General features: G+C 39.7%; 1 protein-coding gene and 1 long non-coding RNA gene across 5 annotated transcripts in view; both read right to left on the reverse strand.

Annotated features, from left to right (window-relative positions):
* Window positions 1-15,283, reverse strand: part of LOC106938432 (armadillo repeat protein deleted in velo-cardio-facial syndrome homolog) — a 39,991-nt gene extending 24,708 nt beyond the window's left edge. For 2 of the 4 annotated variants that reach the window (XM_015020475.1, XM_015020472.1), the window contains exons 1-4: window positions 15,131-15,283; window positions 14,879-15,050; window positions 14,015-14,032; window positions 11,122-11,193 (exon numbers count right to left, since the gene is read on the reverse strand). In XM_015020475.1, the coding sequence (XP_014875961.1) occupies window positions 11,122-11,193; window positions 14,015-14,032; window positions 14,879-15,050; window positions 15,131-15,268 (400 nt within the window). In that variant the 5' untranslated portion in view covers window positions 15,269-15,283. The remainder of the gene's footprint in view (window positions 1-11,121; window positions 11,194-14,014; window positions 14,033-14,878; window positions 15,051-15,130) is intronic. The other 2 variants (XM_015020473.1, XM_015020474.1) reach the window with 2 other exon arrangements.
* Window positions 15,284-19,009: 3,726 nt separating this feature from the next.
* Window positions 19,010-21,832, reverse strand: LOC106938429 (uncharacterized). Its single transcript, XR_001422617.1, has 3 exons — window positions 20,995-21,832; window positions 19,818-19,920; window positions 19,010-19,182 (listed from the first exon to the last, which is right to left on the reverse strand). It is a non-coding gene; the product is annotated as an uncharacterized LOC106938429 (long non-coding RNA).
* Window positions 21,833-24,155: the final 2,323 nt, after the last annotated feature.

The following is a 24,155-nucleotide window of genomic DNA, read 5'->3' on the forward strand; positions in this document are numbered from 1 at the left end:
CATCTTCCTAAAATAACAGCCTAATTTTTTGCCTAGTGATTTTTTTGTTTGCCTAAATCATCTTTTTTGCAAAACAGAAGCATTGATTTGGAAAAAAAACAATCACTTTTGTCAAAAAAAAAGAAAAAAAAAAAAGAAAAAAAGATTTGGGCCATTATCTTAGGAAGGTAACAATTTTTTTTAAATAAATCAAACAAAACAGTAATGTCAGGAAAATGTAATGTACCTTGCCCTGACACAGTCAAACATTAAGTAAAACCAAACATTAGCCGAGCAAAAACACACTTCACAAAAGCAGTAAGACGCACATTTCAAAGACAAGACAGGACTCGGTATTTCACAAAATAAGCTTCATGTGTCTGAGTATAGAGGGTTTTCAATAGATTATGGGGTTTTAGCATAAATGTAACGTAGTAAGTTGTGTGGAAATCAATGAATCAGGTCACAAATAGCAGGAAAAGGAAAATAAAAACTCCCTGCAGAGTAGTACATTTTGGTTATTTAAAAGATAAGACTTAAAACAACATAAAACGTTGAAATGTAGAACTTTGAATGAGATGTTTATCATTTCTAAATGTTACTCCAGTTGTGCAGGAGCTGACCAAAGTTGTGGCAATTAGAGCCTGAGACCTGCTTGTGGCCTGTGTAGCAGTCTGTCAGACGCTCAGAGTGTTTCGGAGAGAGGAGACGTCTGCGTGTGCTTTCAAGTGTTTCAGTGTCTGCGAGAATGTTTCTATGGCTTAATAGTCTATCAGCATCACCTGGAGTGCCTGCTTGTCCTTACCCAGGCGAGTCACGTCCTTACTCAGACACAAACCAAATTTAAACTCCTGCAACAACAAGAGGATGGGAAAAGGAATGTAAAAGAGAAGAGGAAAGAGGCTGGAGAGAGAGAGAGAGAATGAGAGAGGCGAGTCTCAGGGGGGGGCGGGGGCAGGAGCAATGGAGGAATATGGATCTTCCTCGGTTTCTTTTTTGGTTGCTCACTTGAGTGTAAATCATGAATATAAGCTTAAGTTGTCAAGGAGGAGCTATGGCTCGACAAAAAATTCACAAGAGTTCTTACGTCCTATATATGTCTCTATATACATGAGGAGAAGACTGAGGGGGGATAAGAAAACCGGGAAACAATATATGTTGAGATATGTAAAGAAATTGGGAGTGAATAAGAAGGAAAAGGCAAAAGAAGCAAGTGACCAAAGAGAAGAGAAGAATAATTTGGTGGTTTTGGGAAAAGAAGGAAAAGTGACTGGGACAAATGAGAGGAAAGTTGGAGAGAGAGCAAGGAGAAACTGTGGAGGCTGAGAAATGAATATTGCATGGTGGATGGGGACAGCTGTCTGGAAAACAGGGAGCAGGGTAAGAGTGGATCACTTCGGCGAAGCAATTAAATACAGTTATCCAAATGTAGAGTATGAAAAAGTGATCAGCTTCAACAAAGGTTAAAACAACATAAAATGTTGAAATGTAGAACTTTGAATGAGATGTTTATCATTTCTAAACTGACCAAAGTTCTACCAATTAGAGCCTGAGACTAATTGTCAGTCTCAGGCTCTAGAGACTAGAACCTGAGACTGACAATGATTATTAGAGACAATCATTGTCATCTTTTATAACAAAAGAAAAACATTTAAAAAGGAAATATGTACACTTTTAGGTGTACACATCTCCTGGATGTTCATGTCATCCAGGCTGAGACTGGAAGAAACGCACTTTGTACATTCTGACACTCCACAGTGACTTGCAAAAGCATACAGAGCCTATGAACTTGTTAGCCTCTGATTTATCCTTTCGTGCTAGATCCTGCTCATCTCTACTAGCTCTTAAGTGTTTTCCTCTAGTACTGGTTACATGGTACAGGCCCCCTTTTTAAAAAAAAAACTACTTTGCAGGGGTTTTAGACGTTCAGTCGGGCTTAAAATGTAATGCCACAAGACAGTCAGCTACTGATTGGCCAGGTGCGTTCATTACAGTAATCTGATCCAACATTTGTAAAAACTCATTACAGCGACCGAACATATCTGGAGTTTTTAAGACACACTGAGCAGAACGTTTGCCGTTGTTGTGTTGCGTACGTATCACTTTTTGGACTCTGGGACGGCCCAGCTGTACTCAGTTGCAACAGAAAACGACACAAACTGTTAAGAACAGAGTTGAGTCGAGTTGCGCTGGCAGGTGCTGGTGGAAAAGGGCCATAAATTTGAAAAGCTGGCGGAGACATACCCAAGAAGATTTAGAGCTTTCATTTCAGCCAAAACCTGATTGTTCAAAGTATTGATTCAGAGGAAGCAGAATGTCTAAACGCAACACTTCCGATTTTTTATTTGGAAAATGCTTCTTAGGAAGCCAGGAAAACAACCGGCTCAATCAGAGCTTTGGCATCACAGCCATGCAGGGATTTACCTGCGTCTGTGTCCGTGTCACAGACACAGGTGTCTCTCACTCCCTTCAGCCTCTCCATCACGGACACAGACGGCCCATGCTGAATTTTCCCTGGCAATATTTCCTCCCTCTCTAACCTCCTGGATAAACATCATCGCCTCTAATAGCGACATGATATCACAGTTTGTGGTTGACGACCCCGCGCTTTGTTTGTGGGGCGTGTCTGTGTGTGCGTGAGCGGGACTCAGACTCTGAAAATATTTATGTGAGTAAACAAGCTCCACGGCTGTTTGCAGACAACCACAATAACTCAGACGAATCTGGATTTGTGTGTGCTGATAAGAGTCCAATAAAAGGCAGAGAGGATGAAATGGGTTCCCCCTCCCCTCTCACAGCCCCTGCCCGCTTCAACGAACCTGTCATTGAATCAAATGTGTATTAAAATCTAAAAACCGTGGCAGTCACAGCCCAGACAAACAAAAGGGCTTTGAAAAGTGGGAAACAGTTACATTGCTCTCTTCTCTGTAACTTGATTGCATCTTTTTTTTTTTTTTTTTTTTACTATTATTTCTGAATATTCAGACGGATGACAATGCAATAAGACATTAGGTTATGAAAAGACAGCTTTCCAAGCCATAAGATGAAAAACTATTAAAGTTGTGCTCTCTGAACAGGTTTATGCTCCCTTTGGATCAGTTTCTTAATCAGATTTCTTTACATCATAAAATGGAGGAGCAGAAAGATAGGTTCACCGTCCCAGTTTCCCTCTTGCTCCGTTTTGCAGGCGTCTCTGCCGTTTTACACCCGAGTACATTTTTGCAGACTTTCCTTTCCGATCACAGTAACAGTGAAACGACGCATCGTGGAGTTCTGGTTTTCTTCCCCTCCTGTGATAATCAGCAAAACTTTAATCTGCTTTTAAGTACACTAAAGCGTCCTTCGTAGAAACACTAAGCAGCCCTCCTCTGCCTCGAATGAGACAAAGCTAAGAGTTGCAGCTTTCCCCCCCCCCCAGTAATTCCCTGAAATCATGTTTGTTCCAATTATCACTTTCCTCCAACTCCTCGGGTCCAGGGAGACAGGAGCGGCAAACGACGAGGATAATCAGTTAAGAGATTGATGTTGCGGGCTCCTGGGGAACTCCCAGCATCATTTTCTGATTCTTTGAGGGAAAGCAGGAGGGTTGGAGGGGGAGAGAGTGAAGTTTTGAGGGCAAGGATGGATGAAATAAATAAATGCTGCAGTGGGCTGAAGCATTGCGGTTGGGTTTGTGCACTGAAACGATGAGTCTTCTCCAAAAAAAAAAAAAAAAAACGCAGGGGGAGAAATGCTGTGATGATGTATCTGCAAGGACTTCGCTCCGCTAATGATGTCTGGAGCAGCTTTTGACGAGCCCTCCTAGGAATAACATTGTTATGCAAACCTCTGTGTGTCTGCAACAAACACAAAGGTCGTCCCACCTAAGTCAACTTCTCACATTCTGCTGTTTGCTTCTTGCTTTATAGTTGCGTCTTTTCATCAAAAGACTCAAAAGGCAGGAACGGGATGCTATAGAGGCGTATTAAACTTTTCCTCTTTTTCAAGTGTGAAACACTGTAAGGTTTTGTATATTAGTAATATTACAAATGGACATTGTTTAGTTTTTGTTTTATAAAGCACTTTCTTTGGCTTCTGTCTGTGTGTATCCCACTTTACTTTGACTCATCTTACTGTTGGTGTAGCATGGGAAACTTATAAGTCATTTATGATTCTTCACGATGCACTGACCTCCTTTCCTTTAAAAGAGCGGGAGAGGTTTAGCTTCTGGTCATGATCGCATCCAGAGCAAAAATACCATACAACCCATTACATATTTGGCAAAAGAAAGACGCAATGCCTGGGTAACTGCAATAAAAGAGGCTACACAGATAAAGTAAGCGATGTAAGGAGCCAGACAGTCTGGAACCAACTCTATGTGGATGGATGCTATGTGTCAAAATAGCAAAGGAGCCCAGGGTGAGAGGCACGGCGTGATCGTGCGTCAGCGTGTGCCGGTGTAAGCTTATACGCCCATGCGGATGCCTTTTGTCGCTGCCTTGGACCTCAGCGCGTCTGGGTCAAGGGATCATGAGGTTTCCACCTTCGCTCAGAGTGCCACCTCACTGCAAAATGTGACAGGAAGCAGTGAGGAAGAGGAGGTGGAGGGAAGGAGGTGAACTGAAACAATTGTGTGAGGTGTTCATTTAGGACATAAAGGGCAAGTTATTAAGCCGAGGCGGTCGACGGGTTGCCAGGAAGTAGAACGAGTTCAGCACACTGAACGCTGGAGTCAGCATTCGCTACGCGGGCGTTAGATTCCACAGGAAGGAAGCGTTTTATGCGACCTGTGCCACTTGGCGTTTATAATCCAGAGTTCTGCTTTTAGTTTGGGAACAAAGCAGAAACAGAAAGACTCCAGCCTGCAGGAGTTCTGGGACTGCAGTCGTTACAGAAGACGTTTAATGCTGGGAAATGAACCCGTTTCACCGTATTTGCTCTCTGCAAACAGCATGGCAATAAAAATCACTGGGACGATCGTCTGCTGCCGCTCTCAACCAATGATGAAGCAGCAATGCAACAGTGCAAACAAACAGAAAGTTTGCTTGTTTGTACCAACCCAAACAATAAGAATAAAGCTCCGTTTCTAAGAGAAAGATACTCTGGCATTTGTCCAAACACAGATTCAGTAGGCCGATATTGGACAGGGTTACACAATGCTTCACACACAGGCACTGCAGTCCAGTCTGTCAAACAACACCACAAATTAAGTACCTGGCTTCTAGGCAACACAGAAGTCATCTCAGTAAATGTTGCAGTTTTGTGAATTGTGAGCAAAATAATCTGTAAGATGGAAGGAGAACTAAAGGGAGGCATCCAGGTCTTCTGCCTGGAGGCCGAAGTGCTTCTAACCCTATCTATAAATTATCTATAATCGATTAATAAATCTATAAATAAATCTCTCTTCGGTGAATCTTGAGTCTGGCCTGAAGCCTTCTGTGGCTCAGAGTTGGCAAAAAAAAAAAAAAAAAAAAAAAAAAAATCTCACAATGGGGTTTTGGGAAGGCCTCTTACAAACAAGTATGTATACAATAGCAAGAAATAAAGTTAGGTCTTTACTTGAGCATTTTAAGGTTAGACGCCTCATTTTTTCCAACACAAGATACCAGTTTAACAAAAAAGTAGGGTCAACATTTTTAAAAATTTTTTTTTTTTTTTTTTTTTTTTTTTTTATGTGAAAAGACCCTCAACGTCTATCACTATTCCAGTCAACTCAGTGATCTGGTGGCACATTTATTGGCAGAACTTATTAAACACTCTTGGGTCCTCAATACGCTCAGGTTTCCTGAAGGATTTATGCGCGACGGCTCAGACGGCAAAGGATGAGGTTGACTTTGTGTCGAATAAAGTATTTCTGTATATAGTGGCGACCCATTTTACACTTACTGATAGAGCCATGTGTTTTTGTTTCTGATAAGTCAGAGTTTATCATATCGCGCGCTCTAAAAAGTTTCTCGGGCCATTTCAAAGTGAACTGTCAGACCAGTATGTCCGACCGCTGGTGTTTGCTACTGAGAGGCTCAATTTTAGTCTCGTATGACTAAAAAGCTGGTTCCAATTAACGTCTCAAGTCGTCCCCTTAGAATTGAGTAAAGTTCAAGTATTTATGTTTGTGATGGTAGCACAGAAAAGGCTAATATTAAACGTACAAACACTTGTCATGTATATTGTGGACAATGGTTGAGATCTGGTCACATTGGACGAGAGTCGGCGTACAACCCGGAGAGAGCAGAACAAATTCAGTTTATACAAACTCTTTAGGTTTCATTGATGTGTCACACACCACTTAATCTGCTTTCTGTTGTCTTTTTCATGTTGTTGAGTTCAGTCAAACTAGGAATTTGCTTCTTTTCATTGAACTGACAATGTTGGAATCTAGGCGCACAAGAAACGGCCAGAGCAAAATTACTCCCGGCACCCGAGATGCCACCTGTGATTAGGTTATCATAGCCAAACCGAAACAGCCCCAGAAAATGACCTGTCAAGCATTTACGTCTACAAGGATCCCAGCTTTCCTCCTCTCTTAATTTCAAAGGATCCTCATTTCACTTCCACAGAGAAGTAAACACTTGTTTTCATGCGGCGCGTTTGCTGCGGTTCATTGAGAACACACACCCACACACTCAGAGGAGATGTGAGGCACTTCTCCCCTCATCTGCACTCACCCGCGGCAGCACAGCGGAGCGATGCGAGTGTGAGGGAGGCCAGATGAGTGTGGAAAGGCAGAGATGGCTTCAGCGAAAAACGGGTGAAGGCTAATTAATCTGAGGCATACACAGAGTTCCTTCCAGCGCAACAAACAGCTAATTCGGTATTCTGTGCGCCTCCCTTCAGTCTGGGACACAACTCAGGAGGAAGAAAAGACAAAAAAAAAAAAAAAAGAACAATGTTTAACAGGAGTTTATTTTCCTGCAAAGAAAGGAGTTGAGGTCTCCGTGCCAGGCGAGTTTCCACACGTGAAACCTTCGCCTTTCTTTTTCCTTACTCCACTCGTCTCACTGATTTTTTTTATTTTTTTATCTGAAAGTTAAATTATGTGGTTTTGATGAAGTGATGAGAAAGTATTTTATAATTTCAGTCCCTGCCACACAACCAGCTCTTTTTAACAGCTAATTACTTCGGTTACGCTGTTATTTTCAGCTCCTCAGGATCTGCGCCAGCATGGGAAAAAAAATAAAATAAAAAATCCATCCAATCTTCCCTGGTCTCTCTGATTCTGCACTTTAGCCACCTGCAATCTGCCTCTGTTGCTCTGAAAGCAAATTCAATTCAGTTCAAAAATACTGATTGATCCCAAAGGGAAGCTGAATAATTAAACAATAATAATAATTGAGGAATGGTGAAACCAACACAGGCAATGGGATAAGGTAAGACCAAAATATATATTATGTATATTTGCAAATAAAATATAAAACAATTTAAAATATGTTTTGATTATTTTCATGGTGAAAAGCAAACAATACTCAATATTTGCCTTGAATAATTATATTATTAACTATCATCTTTTTGTTTTGTTTTGTTTGTGGAAACCTAAAAACGAAATGTTTTCAGGTTGTAATGCATCTGCATATATTTCAGTGGACATTTTGTCCCAAACGGAAATCATCCTGAAGGAATTACTGATCGTTACGGATAACTTTTCTCATATTCCTCTGAATTGACTTGTCTCCACTATAGAATTTCTACATGTTTTGCTGCAAATAATTCAAATTCAAATAAAAAATACATAATTTATCCCCAAATGGAAATTAAGTGATGTAATTTATATCATCCAAGTATCTTCAGAGTGTTATTGTGGATGGTGATGCTGGTAGCAGTCAGTCTCACAACGAATCTGAAGAGGTTTCTGACTGAATGAAATGCTAATTGCTCAATATCCAGGCAGTAAAGACTATGTTTCATAGCAACGTGTTCTGGATGACACCACCAGCTCTGCTAATCCGCCTCATTTGCTTTTGCCGCTCCTCTTTAAGTCACTGCATGGCCGTACGGTTAGAAACCTGGGAAAAGAGAGACGTTGGAGTCAGCGATATAATCCTTACCCCCATTGAGATGGATGGAAAAGATGATTTGAACTTCCTCCTCCTGCATCCATGGAGCCTCCTTTATAACTCCACTGGGGTTTGGGGTTTGCATTTGAGCTTCTAAGATGCTAATCAGCCCAGTTGTAAAAACGGCACCTTGCTTCCATGGTAACGAAGGGACAAATTAAATACAAACTTTTTTCTATGCTGATAGCAAGATGATTAAAAAAATCTGCTGATGATGCTGGGTAAAAAAATAAAAAATAAAAAATTGTAAAAAGAAAAAAAGAAAAGAGACGATGTGAAGAATACTAATTTTAGTGTCCATATTTTGTGCTCCTTCCTTCTCCAACACACACACACGCACACATGCACACACACACACACCAAGATTAATCACTGGCCACTGCCACATCCAGTCTGCTCCAGGAACTGACCTCCCTCTATCTAGCAACACATCAGGACTGGGATACACATGTAATCTCCCATATCTCCTTTAGCCATCGCCACAAAATGAGAGCTGCTGCCCCTGCAAAATCCCCACAGCTGACCGGTGGAAGCGGTGAGGAACGTAGGAGTCTGACCCACACACAGAGAGGTAAAAAAAATAAATAAAACAAAAACAAGCAAGGTTCCCTGAAGGCTTCTGCAATCTTGCAGCGCTGAGCACCTTTGAATCAGCAGCAGAGAGGAGAAAGTGGAAGAAAAAAAAAAAAAAGTGTTCTAAAGGTTAATGTGGATTCGGCTCTGGTCATTAAGCTTATGTACCTAGTTGCTGCTATGCATGTCAAGCTAATAAACATCAAATTGAACCGATTTTTCTGTCTGCAGGCGAGGAAATATATGGCTTGCTGTTTACAAATAAAAAGCTGCAGCTGACATTTAGACCTGCCTGTAAAGGTAACTGCCATCCAAACTCAGAGGGGGTGTCATTTCCACGCCGTCGAAGATAAATGCAACCCATGCCTCAACTACGGCGTCTCGGCTTGGCTTTTGTCCATAAACCCCAGCAAGCAGACAAAGTATTAATTATCATCCTTGGAGCTCATCTGCTATCCCTTATTTAAGAAGTGATAAAAAAAAAGGGGGGGCAAAATGGCCTCAACTTTTAAAAGCACGGCAATTAGCAGTGATCTAGTTAGAGAGAGCCCTCTTTGCTGTGTTAATATAGGTGATTATGGCTCCAAGCGGAAGTGATATAGACTTCGCCGAAGTGTTTGAGGAGAGCAGGCGAATTCCACAGTCGGGAGAAGACGGATGGGTGGCCTCTCTCACACACACACACCTTCACACCAGGTAAGGTGACATCCTTCACACACACAGTCAGCTAACACACTGGAAGTCTACTTGATGTCTCTTTGTGTCTAGAGCTGTTAATACTAAGAAAATATGGACAAAACTCATTGTTACTATTATGCTTTTTATACCCAGAATTATCCATACAATCGGTAAATGTAGGTTTCAAGTCCTTTTAAATTGAGCTTCTTCTGACTTGAAGTGACATTGAAATTTTCAAGTGTCCCAGTTAAAGTCCTGACCTTAATCTGATTGTTTTTGGAGCGAGATGGAAAGGAGGCGTTCCAAAGTCAAAGAAAATACATTGTCAAAAATATTCTATTCAATTCAAAAGATCTCCTGTAGCAGTCTGTATTACAACAAGTTTGGAGGAGCTTCTGACTGAAGACCCTCTGTTCTATGAAGTCATGAAATGGACAGTCAGGGTTGTTTACATTTTTATGATTTTATGTAAAAAATAATGTAAAAATATCAGTGGAAGCATAAAGAAAGCTGGTCAGCAGTTTTCATAGGAGGTTGATTGATGTAATGCCAACAAAGGTTTTTCTACTGGTTATTGACAAGATACATTTTCACAACATTTTTTTAAATACAATGTAAATAAAAATACATTCATTTATTTATAAGTGTTACTTGTAAATATCACTTTGTTATTGATATCGTTTTATCAAGGGCCATTAATACTAAGTATTGGTATCAAAAGTAAATGTCCTGGTTGATTGAAAATACTCTCAAATCATAATGGAAACGATGCACAGCTGAAACTATATGTTCACATACCCCTAAAAAAAGACATGAATCTTTTTATTGTTGTTAAATCAAAGCCAACTTCTCTTGTGTTTAGAATTACCAAATTTATTTCTATTTGCTAAACGCCATCATTTAAGAGAAATCTCGCAGATTCATTTGCTCCTATCTCAGAAATGAAAAGTTTACAAACCTTTTCAGATCACTGGAGTTTTATGATAACCACAGCAAAAATCAAAGTCTTTCAGCCACTTTGACTGTAAGCTTGCTGTCATTGTCCATTAGATGTTGCTTCAATATTTCCACATCATTTTATTTCCTCATCATGGCATCCATGTCATGAAGTGCACCAGTTCCTCCTGCTGCAAAACAGCCCCGCAACATGATGCTGCCACTACCATACTCCACAGTTCAGGCGGTGTTCCCACTCTGTCCTTAGAATGTAACGATGGTCACTAAGAGTACTTAAAAAGTACTAGTATAGTATTTCTATATTACTGGAGTCAAACAGTGAAGACTCCGGAAAACTCTGGCTGTGGCCAAGAAGCGGCTTGGCTCCAACTCAGCAGGAAATGCTGAACATGTCTGTAAATAGGGGAAGGGCAGAGAATCAGATGTACTTATACTGATAAAGTAGGCCAGAGGCTTTTATCATCTGGGAGGAATGAGGAGAGAAGAAGTTTGTTTGTTTGTTTGCTTGTAAAGCTTTCAGCCAAGATGAGAAAATCTGTAGCTTGTGTTCATAATCAGATTTAATATGTCTATTTTTTTTTCCTTAACAACAATTAAATCACTGATTAGCATGTTAATAGGAGGCTAATTGTCAACTTCAGTCCTAATTATCAATACACATTACAGTTTGAAAAGATTAAATCAAGCAGGAGTTCTTCAAACGCAGACTTCTAGAGCTCACTCTGAAATAAAGATCCTCTTCTTCTGCTGCAGCCAAGAAATACAAGTTAGCTAATAATCAGCACTGGTGACACAAAAATAAAACTACTTTTTTTCTATCAAGAGCTTCCTACACTATTAATGACCTCCTAACCATTTATCTGCTCTTTTTCCAGAGCCTCCGTTAACAGAGGGAAGGACGTACCTTTGGAAGGCTCTGTACGTTTAGGTAGATCCAAAGTGTCGTAGTTTTTGTCATTTTCACCATTCTTTCTGCCTGCGTGGGAGGAATAAGGAGAGAAGAAGATGTTACCAGCAGAAACGTAAATTTCTAAGGATGATGTAACAGACAAGAGGCAAACACTGGTTTGGAGGGTTGATATCAGTGTTAATGGACCAGTTGGACCCAAAATGGATTTTTCTATGACGGACAGATTTCTGAAAGACATAACAATATGGGGATGGGTTATAAGTTGGAAAAAGTCCAAATTAAACTAAACATAAATGAAGCCTGGGCTGGGAACACATTCACCTACGTAGAAACAAGAGAGTGTGCATTTACACAAGAAGCAGATAGATGGGAACGAACAGCGTTCATGACCATGAACCAAAAAAAAACCTAAAGAAACAAGAGAACCACTTAAAAAGACAGTTATAAATCTGACGTACAAGCAACATCTGCAAACAAATACAATTAAAAACAGCAAATCTTTGTTGTTGATCTAATCTGTCTATTTATCCAAGAATTTAGCACCAAATTTCAGATGCTGAAATTAACTTTGTCAGACATTTTATTTGAGTCTGAACCGTGGTTTACATATAAATTTTTATGGGATTTTTTATTTATTTATTTTTTTACCAACATGATGTAGTGCATATTTGTAAACTGGAATGAAATTCATGGGTTTTGAAATATTTCTACATATAATTTCTTATGTACAATTACATAAAAATAGATTTTGCTGTAAAGCAGATTCTAAATTAAGTAGAATTCATAAGCACAAACCAAACCTGCACATCCAGCAAATAAGCTAAGTATATTTAAATATGGGCATAATTCCAACCACGAGATGGCGACAAAGCGGTTCTGGTCCATTCTAGCTCTGGTTGTACTGTAAGGGTCGTCTCGCTGAGGGAAGCTGAACATCCACCCAGACTGAAGTCGTTCAAAGCCACCAACAAATCTCTAACTTCTCTAGTTCATCTCCAGAGCATAATGCTGCCAACACCATGCTACACAGCAGGAATGGATGGATACAGGAAAGTTTGTCGTCAACAAAATGCAGGGAAGTTAAATTGGGAATGACTATTTTCTCAAAGCTGTGTAGTTTCACTTTAAACTTTTAGGACTCATGTATCTTGTGGGTGACGTTGCTCACAAAACCCCGTATATCACATCAAATCAGACGGCAACAGCAGCACAGAGAAAGCCACGATCAACGTTAGCGATAAAACGAAAGATAAATCTCAAAGTAATTTGTCCTCAATACACATATAGGAAAGATGAACAGCCGATGATGAGAAGAGTTGCTTCGAGCCAGACTGGTCATGCAGCTGAAATAGAGCGATGCAAAGTCAGACTGACGCAGAAGGAACAGCAGCTGCCAGACGCGCTAACGGCTAACGTTTGAGCATGACTTAAGATAACAGGTAGGACATGACTGAAGAAGAGAAGAAGACGACGCAGCGAATGACATCGTTGACAAGAACGGTCTGAACAGTTCAGTTGTGTGGAGATATGAAGTTCAACAAGAAAAAAAGAAAAAAAAATTAAAAAAGTAGTGCAGACATTATGTCAAACACATGCTTATTTCTGTTTCATAGCTTTGTCTTAGAAAAGCATTATTTAAAGTGAGCTGCTATACAAAGGAAGTATTTTGGGAATTTATATTCCAGTGTCGATTTTATTTATTTGACAACAAAAGTATACCTCCATTTTTGTTCTGTTCTCCTGTAATGCCTGAAGATTTTAGTTAAATGAATCCTCTGTTGATCTGGCAGAGGCTGCAGAGAGCATAATGTTCAACCGTCACGCTTTGAAATCTATTCATCTTTAATACAGACTCTAAAAAAGGCCATTTGCTGAAATAACAAAACAGCAGCAGTTATGCAAAAAACTGTTCAAAAATATAAGCATTTTGCATTTAACAAAAACCTTCCTTGTCTGTAAAGATGTTCTACCCACAACTCCTCAAGGGACAGTTTTAGCTTCATCTGGTTCAAATTCTGTATAAAAAAAAAAAAAACATAATAATAATAATAATAATAACCAGCAGGTCAGCCCTGCACTGTATGGATGTTACGTCCAGCAGAAAGAGCTGAACTTTTCACATACCGATGTTAGAAGTTTTTTTTTAAATTATTATTTCAAATGCATCCATTGCTACAAATTATTAAGTGTATGCTAATGGAATGCTGTCATTGCATCTTAGACAAAAAACTTTTTTTATTGAATTTGCTTTTTGCATCTTTTTATGCATTTCTAATACTGTATAAAAAAGTGGTTAAATGAGAAATCTGCAGAATTTGCATCTAGTTAATTGATTAATCATCAGAATAATCAAAAGAATACTTGATGACAAAAAAAAAAGTTAGTTGCAGTCCTTATCGCTACAGGATATTGTTCCACATCAAGTGAAGCTTCAACGCTCACAACTACACAAATACAAACCAGTGACAATAAAGTTCATAACCATGTTTATATGAAGCCCAATTTAACAGCTAAACTAAAGGAGAAACACTTTGGAGAGCATTTCCTAAACCTTTTTTAATAGATACAAATCAGATACTTCAGCTACGAAGTTTAAATCATCACAAAAAAAAAAAAAAAAAAAAAAAAAAAAAAAAAAAAAAAAAAAAAGCCCGTTTGACTCTGAGCTGGGGTTGTTCGCTATGGCAAGGAAATACACATGGAATGAATACTACAATTTTCTGAAATCCTTGGAAGTTTCTCAGGGTCTTCTGGAGGACAACCAAAACTATTCTAACTGCACTCTACAGCCAGGGGGGGAGGGAGGAGGAGAGGAGGAGGGATGAAGATGAGGAGGAGGAAGAGGAGAGCTGAGAGGGAGGAGAGAATGGGAGGGGAGGGCACTCACCTTGATTAAACCATTCCTCTATAGTTATCCAAGGAAGCAGCAGCAATGCCAAAAAACACAAAGCAGGGAGAAGAGAGAATAGGCATGGTGAAAAAAAAGACGTGCGTGTTTGCGTGTGTGTGTGTGTGTGTGTGTGTGAAGGAGGTGCAGTGTTACACACGTCAACACAAAAATAAGTAATTATTTCCTGAAGGTGAATCAGTGACGGCCGTAACAGACGGTTAAGAAAGGGTGTGTTTCTGTGTGTGCAGGGGGAATGCAACGAGAGCGGTGTAACACGGAGGATTTGGTGACGATACACTCATAGGCAAAAAAAACAGATTCAACTATGAGGCTGTGAGGGAAGGTAGACAGTCAAAAAGGGAATATGTTTAAAAATGGCATCGGATGTCAGAGTGTGAATAAGTGTTTTATCAGAACGGCTGAGTGAGAAGAGCAGGAGTAAGAGCCTGGAAACGTCAACGACTGGGTTTGAGCTGATTACACATCTGGATTTCAATCTCTATGTGACACTGCGGTTAGATCTAGTCTATGTTCATTTCAGCTCTACAGAAACTACTGTGTGTTAGCGCTGTTCTCAGAGAACATGCCAACAATTATTTCTCCCTAAGAACTGTGTTCAAGGCCAGATATTCTTTTTTCAATTATATTCCTGATGATATAATTTTTTATCTTCTTCTGACAACTGAAAATAAAATGTGACCCAGCAAACTGACAGCCGGACTTTATATTTACTGAACATAATCTGACAAAAACAATTGTCATCAACTGGTTAATTTCAGATATTGTTGGACAGGAGGAGGATAACAGTTTAATTTTCCAGGCAGATTTATGATTCCTCTCTTTCCCTTCCCGTCTTCTCACCTTTGGCCTTCTTTCCCCCGAAGCAGCCAGCATCATCCTTCTTTTTCCTCTGTGGCCCTGCGGATCCGGGGGCTTGCAGGGCCGACGGGTCCTGGAATCTCTCGGCACCAGGCACCTCTTTGTGCACGTGATAGGAGAGGTTCCTCATGATGCAAACGCAGTTTTCCACGGACTGTGGAGAGAGGAGAGACAGCCATAGCATCAGCTGCACCTGCTGCGGAGCGCGCGGTGGAAGCCGGGTCGTTTCCTCACTTTGTTATCCATGTCTTTCTTCCCCACAGCGGACTGCAGCGCGTGCAGCAGAGCGTCCACCAGGCCTTCGCATTCCCTCAGTCTGCGCCGAGCCTCTGCCCCGTCTGAGCTCACGTTTCTGCAGGACGAAGAAAGCATGAGGAGTTAGCGTTGGCGCGCGTAGGAGAGGGAAGTCCTAGCATCTTAAATATACACATGCCGGAAATGTAGAAGGTTTAAAGTAGAATTCATTCTACAACTGATTGTAGCTGGTTAGATGAGACCAACATGGAACTTTTTAAACTAATCACCCTGAACACACAATGACACAAACACGGTGGTGGCAGCATCAAGCTGTGGGGAAGCTTTGTTTCAATAGAGACTGGACAGCTGCTCAAGCTGACTGGTTTGGAGCTGAATGCAGGGAACTCCTGAAAGAAAACTATTTAGAAAAACAAATAGTTGGTTTGGAAAACCATATTTTCTGTATGACTGGATTCCTGAATTTATGATTAATTGATTGTAAGTTTATGGTGAAGAAGATGGAAGAAATTGACAATAATCTTAAACACCCCTGATTTAGAGGTTGAAAAATAAGTCAGATCAGAGCAGAGACTTACACAACGAATAAACACAGAGGAAGAGTTACAGTGGAGCAGGTCAGGTAAAAAGCATGTGCATGTGTAAGAATGACCCAGTCAAAGTTCAGCCTTAAATTCAGTTAGGAATCTGAGGTAAGTGTTAGGAATGAATGTTTACAAATCTCACTAAGCTAAAGCTGTTTAGTGAGCAACAGAGAAGATTCAAAGGCATAAATTTTGATTAAATTAGTTGTATGGATGTTAAAATGTTTAACATCAACTCTTTTTAACATGCAAAGGTTGCAGCTGGAACATTTGTTCCTGAACGTTTCTGGTACGTCTATAAATCTGGCGCACAAGCAGCATCCACAAACAACAACTTGCTTCTTCTGACCAATTTGTGGTTAATTTTTGCTTAAAGAAACATATAATCTGAGGCTGTAAAAGACTATTGTGTTCAAGTTGTGCTAGAAGGAGTTAGCCTATCAGAGTAAGTTATTCAAGTCTAAAATAGCATCTCAATGCTAAACTGGCTGCGTCAAGTAAAGACATCCCCAAAGCTAATGTTAGCATTCACAGTCCACATTCGTAAAGTAGAATTTTTCAAAGAAGTTTCAGGGGTTTCTGAAACTCTTCAAAGCTGCATAGCACTTCGCACCAATTCGACGGTTGAATAATCTAAATGACAGTTTAAAAAACAATAAATATCTTTGTTGAGTTTATGCGTCAATTCGATAATTTGGCAACAAAAAATGTTTAAGCTTAAAATGCTTACTTTGTCGATGTGTGACTTTCGATTAAAATGTGATTACTTGCGAAAATTAATTGCAAATACTGCAATTAACTCAATTAAAAATTGTAATCAAGTAAGAACATTATAAAGAAAAAGAGTTAAATTATTAATATAATTTAACTTCTTGGCGTCTAGGGGGAGAAACGTGAAAAGCCATCCGTCTTACACAGTGAGCAGCCAGAGCACAGCTGGTTCAGCAGCAGCAGAGCTGGAGGAGTCTTAGTGCGGCTGTCTGACTGGCTGTGAAAGGCAAGGCTCTAAAGAGGGTTAAGGGATAGACGGGGCTCCCCGCTCCTCACCGGGGACTTCATTTATGATGGCTTCCAACCCACGTAATCCCATTAGCTGACCCTCAGTCACTTCTGTGGAGGCTGGCAGCCTTGCAGAGGTAAGCAGAACTTCTTTTTTTTTTTTCTTTCACGCTTTTATTGCTGCATCAACATTCAGCACAGCTGCAAATTAGGCTATTTACAGTAAATAACAGATTATTAGTTTTTACTTTATTTCCATTATTTTATTATTTTACGTTCAATGGGTATAGAGAATCATAAATATATGACAATGCATGCAGCTGTAGGAAACTTTATTACACCTAAACCCAGACCTAACACCAAACTGGCCCTTTTGTATAGAGGAATGAATAAGGATGCACCGATCCAAGTTTTTCACTTCTGATACCGATATCTGGGGTTTAGTATCGACCGATACCGATCCGATACAGACAAATTAAAGGTCTTAATTGAATGAAAACGTTCTTTCAAATGTTTGTTACATTCAAATGTTGGTTCAGAAAGTGCAATGAGGAACTCTAGATGTAATTTAAACATATCAAACTCAATTCACAAATATTAATAAAACATCCAAGTAGGAATTGTATGTACATATGTGTATGAGTATATAAGTATTTCTTGTTTTATCAGTAAATGTACAGGTTATTTTTTATTCTTATGTAAATATAAGGGGATTTTAATGAACAAACAAATATATCTGTTTATGTTCACCAATGAATTTACAAATGAGATGACGACCAATCAGCCATTTTTTAAACGTGTAATCTGCAAAGTAAAGCTGCTCTTCAGTAGAGACCTGGCCGCTGCTACGGTCATAGATCTAAATTCATCCCCCAAAAAAAAAAAAAAAAAAAAAAAGGCTAAGCACCAACTCTGTAAACACATCCAAAGCAACGTCTGCCTCTGATTTATTTGACAGGGGTGAGTTTGTGGGGATTGCTGGCACAAACGAGGATTTTATTGGCAGCTGTTTCATTTTCAGGAGGCTTTTGGGGGAGAGGGGCCAGACGTGGGAGGTGTGAGGACGTGCATCTGTTGGTGAAGACGGTCAGGGCGGTCAGGGAGGCGGTGGAGGAGGCTGCTGCTGTCTGCCGCTGAAATATTTAGTCCTTCAGATGGTTTATGACCTTTAAGTTTTGATGAGTATTGATCCGGAGCCGTCCTGGCATTTTACCATCTGTCAGAGTTTGCAACTTCATAAGAAGACTGGGAAAGCGATGAGGCCCAGTTCACTCTATTCAGAGTGACTCAGGACCGCTCCGCGAGAACTTTGCATCAACTGCTGCTGTGACATTCACTGGCTCGTTGCTGCGTAACTCCTGGAAGTAGTGTTCGGTTACTATGGCAACTGTAAGAGGAACATTCAAGTGGAGCTGTAGATTTTAAGTTTAGCTGACAGTTTGGAGGCTTGTAGGTGACATCGGTCTGATTTTGTTTTGTGCTACCAAAAATAATAACCAACAATTTTCTCTTCTTTTTTTTTGTCCCTCTAACATTTATTGTTAAAATGTATCCAAAGGTTGATTGGATGAAAGAACTCCAATATTAAGCCACTAGGTGTTTCTACAATGTCTTGGTTTAAGAGTTCGCACAGCTGTGAAATCGGGTCACTGCAATGTTTTTACTTTTTAAAGATTTAAAGGGTTTTATTCCCATCTAGGTCTTATTTGCACAGGATATCCATCACATTAAAGGTGGGGAAAAAGAAATATAGTGTGAATATTTTTAGGTGTTAAAAACCTGGAATTTTAACGAGGGTGTGTACAGGCGCCCNTAGGGGCATGGCTGAGTACTATGGATTAACAGGCTATAGAGTAAATATGTTTGTTTTGAGGGAAACACCTTTAATCTGTAACCACAGATCGTATCCTGGGACAAAGTTATAAAGTTTGGTTCATCTCCTCTTTGATTCCTGTTTTGGTTCCTGTCTTCTATCCTGCCTTTATCACTTCTCTATGCAAATCCATCTTACAAAATAGAAATTAACAAACATGACTGGTATATTGGGTTCTTGTTAATGGCAACCCTGTCAATAATGTCAAAATGTTTGGTTTGCTGAATAATGTATTAACTTTTGGATGCGTTATTTGGTAATCTATAATGTTAAGTGTCAATGAAATACATATGCATTATATTTTCACTCTGTCTAAAGCTCCTCACATTTTTGGGAGGATTGTATTAGGACTTTGATGCCATACACAATAATGTGTGGAGTGAATATAAGAGACTTTGTTCATTGAGAGCACAACAGCATTTATTTTTCATCTTTTGTTTGCCTCAACTCTCCTCTAAGGACCTCTCCCATTTCAGTGCAGGTAGCTGCTTCCTCCTGAAGGAGATCAGTTGTTGTTCTGATGGTTCTCCTCATTGTTTACCATCATGTCAGCCATGTTCCTCTTCTTCTGTTCCCTGGAAAAATGAATCAGATGTTATTGCTTATAGCACAAAAATGTTGATAAATAACACAGAGTTACTAATGTGGAGTTACATAGGAATGATTTAAAACAGATGTATTACTTTGTATGTATGCAAACACTTTTTTACCATTGAGATAAATAACTGGAAAGTCATAAATTAAAGTCAAAACGTAATTACCTATGACTGTATGCAGACAGAGTCATGGGTAAAATGCCATGACTGTATGTTATGTATATTTTCAGGTTTATTGTGTTTTTATGTCCTGTACAACAAATAGTTCATAACTGTTTAATTACACAGAACAGAACATATGTTTTATTATCTCACAATGGGGGAAACTCTAGTGCAACAGCAAAATGAGAAACAATTGAAGCACATAGATTCACGTAGACAAAACAAAATAAAAACAAATGAAGGGCAACATGGTGTACAATAGACAGTTATAAAGAGCGCACTCCGACCCCAAAGAATGTGCAACTGAGTATCTTCAGAAAATGCGCATTTTGTTTGAGCAATAAAAATACAGCATGTCCTTCATGACTGTATGTAGGCAATCATAAATATGTAGACAGATATAAAGTATCTGTCTACATATATCTAGACAGATATATGTACAAACTGCTCACCTGACTGGAGTGCAGCAGCCGCGTTAACATGCATCTGAGTCGGTGTGCACTGTGGGGCTGCGACGGGCTCCAAAGTGGCTAAGGAGGCTTTTCATTCTCTGTGCTATGTCGGCAAAAACGATTCATTCCTCACTGCTCCATCAAGTTGCCACTGAATGTTGAAATCCGATGCAAAGAAAAGCTGGCATCTTTGTTCACCGCTTGCTTGTAGCTTTCGTCACTTCTGTGTTGTGTTCTGTGTTTATTTTTCTTCTCTCTTTGCTGCTACGTCTGACCACGCCCACAGCCAATCAGTGAAAAGGAACAAACCTTGTGTCACCCACGAAAGTACCCACTAGGTGGCTGCATCACTCACTTGGGAGGCCTGTGTTCCACATGGTTTGTGTTTTTATGTTGTCAATATATGCAGAGTTCTTTGGACGGGCTGTGTTGCGTTTGTACAATGACAATAATGCTGATTCTGAATACCAAGACACTTGTTTTCATGACATTATTTGAGTGACTTTCCTTACAGTTATAGTCTTTATAGTCTTTCAATGTCCTTACAATGAATATGTCTGAAAATAAGGGATCATTTTTCTAATTCTCACCCTAAAAACATTTAGTAATTCCCTTTAACAAAATCACTGGGGATGGAAACAAAATTGATTTGTGATAAATATTAAAAAGTCCCATATCTTATTATAGTCACAAAAGGGGAATGTGGTGGAATTTTGTATTATACAGGTAATGTATTACTAATAATCTGATGGTCATATTATGTTATGTTCTTATTCATAGTGTTTATGAACCACCACCAAATGAATATTGCTAAACTAGAAACTCATGGTTAGATGTCTTCTGCAGCTCCTCAGGAGTCAGACTCTCTACTGTTTTGGATTTGTTATCCCCACCTTGGTATAAAACTGTTATTTTGTCTGCTGGTTGTCAGTGCCAACTTTGAGCCATCTCCGCGTACACACAGAACCCACTCTGAGACTTACTTGGAGCTGTAATCTGACCTGTTCATGAGTTTTTGAGCTTGTGGCTCTCATATCATGCTCATGGTATTAAATAAACTTGTCAGTGATTTTCACCTGTGCTTGGCAATTAATGTTTTTCCACAACACTGGAAAAATCTTAATCAATTAAAATTATTGATTGTTAAACACTAATACCAATGAAGTGTTGCTCCTACCTGGCATTGGAGAAGCATTAGAGAATGTAGGCATCAAGGGCGTCTGTGGTGTTCGTCCAGCATGACCCTGTGTGATGTCGTATCCAGCACTTGTAAAGAAGCCTGTCATGGGTGGGTGTACAGGAGGGGCAGCCATACCAGCTGCTGAGAGAGGACTAACAGAAGAAGGTAGAGGATGCAAATGGGGGGAATCCACAGGAGGGAAGGTAGAACTGGTAGGGAAAGGTAAGACAAGAGTTGATGAAGGGGGCAACTGGGAGAGAATGGAACATGGCGTGGTCAAAGAGCTACTGAAGTGAGGAAGAGAATCAATGGATGGAGGAGAGTTGGAGATGGAAGTTGAACAATTTGTGATAGAGTTGGCTCCAGAGAGAGAATGCTGACTTGAGAGACCTGAAACAAAAAGGACAAAAATCAGATCTCTTTTCCTATCTGCTTAATATATACAAAAGATTTTTTTGAGAGCCGGAGAAAGGCTGGCACAGTGCATGAAGGATTGAGAATTCTATAGATTATACATCATGAATCCGAAGGCGTCTTAGCATGTTAGTTATGTGTCATCCTTTGCACAATACATTTTAGCTGCAAATGATGCACTGAGATGACTCGACAGTTCTTTTATTAAAGGGAAGCTGCACTCGATGTGTGCTGAAAACCATCATGCTGCCAGGTCGACAGCGTGGCATGTGAAATTACTCCCAACTCGTGTGGCCAAGGCATCAGTGTGGAGCCTAAATCAAGTCTGCTGAAGAGCTTGGTATGCGTAAATATTTATTTTTACAGTAAAAGGCTGCTGATAACCAGTGGTGGGAAGTAACGAAGTAGAAGTACTTCGTTACTGTACTTAAGTACAATTTTCGTGTATCTGTACTTTACTTAAGTAGATTTAATAATGGATACTTTCTACTTTTACTCCACTACATTTTACAGTAAGTATCTGTACTTTCTACTTCACTACATTTCTACAAAACCACCGCGTTACTCGTTACATCCAAGTGGCGTTGCTCTTTTTGTCCGTTAAAATGTGAAGTTCAGGGTCTTCAGGTGGCGCCGTAAAATCCGAGCAATAACGTGACTTGGTGTCTGTTGTCACCCATCGCCTCCACCTTTACTCGCACGCGGAGCTCCAAGACATGCGCAGTGGTTTCCTCTGAGCGGGAGAAGTCTGTCTGATCGTCAGTAATATAATAGAGCTGCATAAATCATAAGATATGGCGACATGTAAAATAAGAAGCGCTTCGCTTTCACAGATGGTGGGGACTTTGTCCAACTTTTAGCGTCACTTGGAAGGAAAGCTTAAAGAAGGGTAAGATCTGTGGACGTGATGCTAGCAAAGCTAGCTGTACAGAGACATGTTGCATCTGCGATGAAAAAAAGTTGTCACTCATGCGCTGAATTATTGTGTGGAGGTGTTGACTGAGGTGTCGCTTATATGGGACAACACTGTGACCTAGGCCTACATTGATATGACATTCAGGAACAATCCGATTCTTCTGGACGGATCTTTACTGATTAAATTTATTTCAGCTCTAAGTATTTAATATCTAGGTGTTTTATGGGAATGTGGATTTTTCAGATCAATTTGAGAAGCAATTTTGATAGGTAAAACTTAATTGTGTCACATAGCGCGGGGTGCTGGTCTTGACTTGGTCTTGGGTTCGGAGGTCTTGACTACAACTCTGCTATGTGGCTCCTCGGTTGCATGTCCTCCCCCACCAACCTTCTTTCCATCCCCTTTCTGTTGGATTTCTTTAAAAATAAAAGCCACTAGTGGCAAAAAAGTAAAGTTCATGCTATGTTAGGACAGGAGACAAGATGTTTCCATCCCTGAAATTATGATGCATAGAATCACATTTTTAAGTCTAAACTATGTTACAAAGAGTAAACATAATAAAAACATGCTTTATCTGTGGCATTGTTCATTAAAATGGCACATTACTGATGTATTCAAATTAAATATGATTAGTTCACTTAATGATATTATATTAGGGATTAGGTAATGCATTCAACAAGTACTTTTACTTTTAATACTTAAGTATTTTTAAAAGCCAGTACTTTTTTACTTTTACTTAAGTACAAATGTTAATGTGGTAGTTTTACTTTTACTTGAGTACATTTTTGTCTGTTTATTTGTACTTTTACTTAAGTACATTTTTTAAGTACTTTCTCCACCACTGCTAATAACCAATAGTGTTACACTATTGTCATTGTTTGATAAGCTTTACATTGAGAAAAATTTTATAATTTATTTGGTTGTTTTTTTTTTTTTTTTCAAGTCTTCGATTTATTTATTCACAGGCAAATCTCCCTCCTCCCATCCTCACCACTTTCTACAGAGGGACAATAGAGAGTATACTGACCAACAGCATCTCTGTCTGGTTTGGATCATGCAAAACCTCTGACTGGCAATGTGTGGAAAGAGTGGTAAGGACAGCAAAGATAATTATTGGGACTGAGCTTCCTTCCATCCTTGACATAGCTCATTGTCGCCGCTTGTCCAGAGCTCAGTCGATTATCAAAGACTCCTTCCACCCTCGGCATGGTTTGTTCTCCCTGCTGCCCTCTGGGAAAAGGTTCAGCAGTTTCAAATGCAGAACAACCAACAATGCAATCTGGAGTAGACACCAGATGGCTCTTCTCCAGATTGCAGGTTTCCGTTACTGGAAACACGCAACAAAACACTTGAAAGAGCAACAAAACAGCGAAAGTCACAGAAAAGTAATGTCACTGCTCTGCTCGCGTGTGTTCAAGGCAAATTTTTTAAAAATGCCACTAGCCACCGGCTAGTAACTGTCCCTACTGCTACAGGCGAAGGTCCAAAGTGTGCAAAAATAGCTCAAGTGTGTCATGTCCTGCCCTGACACGCGGCTAAATCCAGTCATCATTGAATCAAAGTTTTGACCAGCTTTGGCTGTCAGAGGGGACATACTCACCCTGAGTAACTGAGCTTGGTAAGGAAATAAACCTGATAATTAGAGAGAAAGATACAGTTGATAAAAATTGAAAGAAAAAGGGAGATGGATAAAAAAAATGATAGAAATGAAGAAGGATAATACAGTACATAGAGGATGAATAGAGAACATTGTCAAGTTTTTCTTCCTTAGCAATGTTATATGTAGACATATTCAAGATGTTCAAGTACTTTTTTAACCCTTGTTAAA

This window comes from Poecilia latipinna, unplaced genomic scaffold (assembly GCF_001443285.1).
Source record: "Poecilia latipinna isolate Pla-1442-1.1 unplaced genomic scaffold, P_latipinna-1.0 Scaffold2590, whole genome shotgun sequence".
NCBI lineage: Eukaryota > Metazoa > Chordata > Actinopteri > Cyprinodontiformes > Poeciliidae > Poecilia > Poecilia latipinna.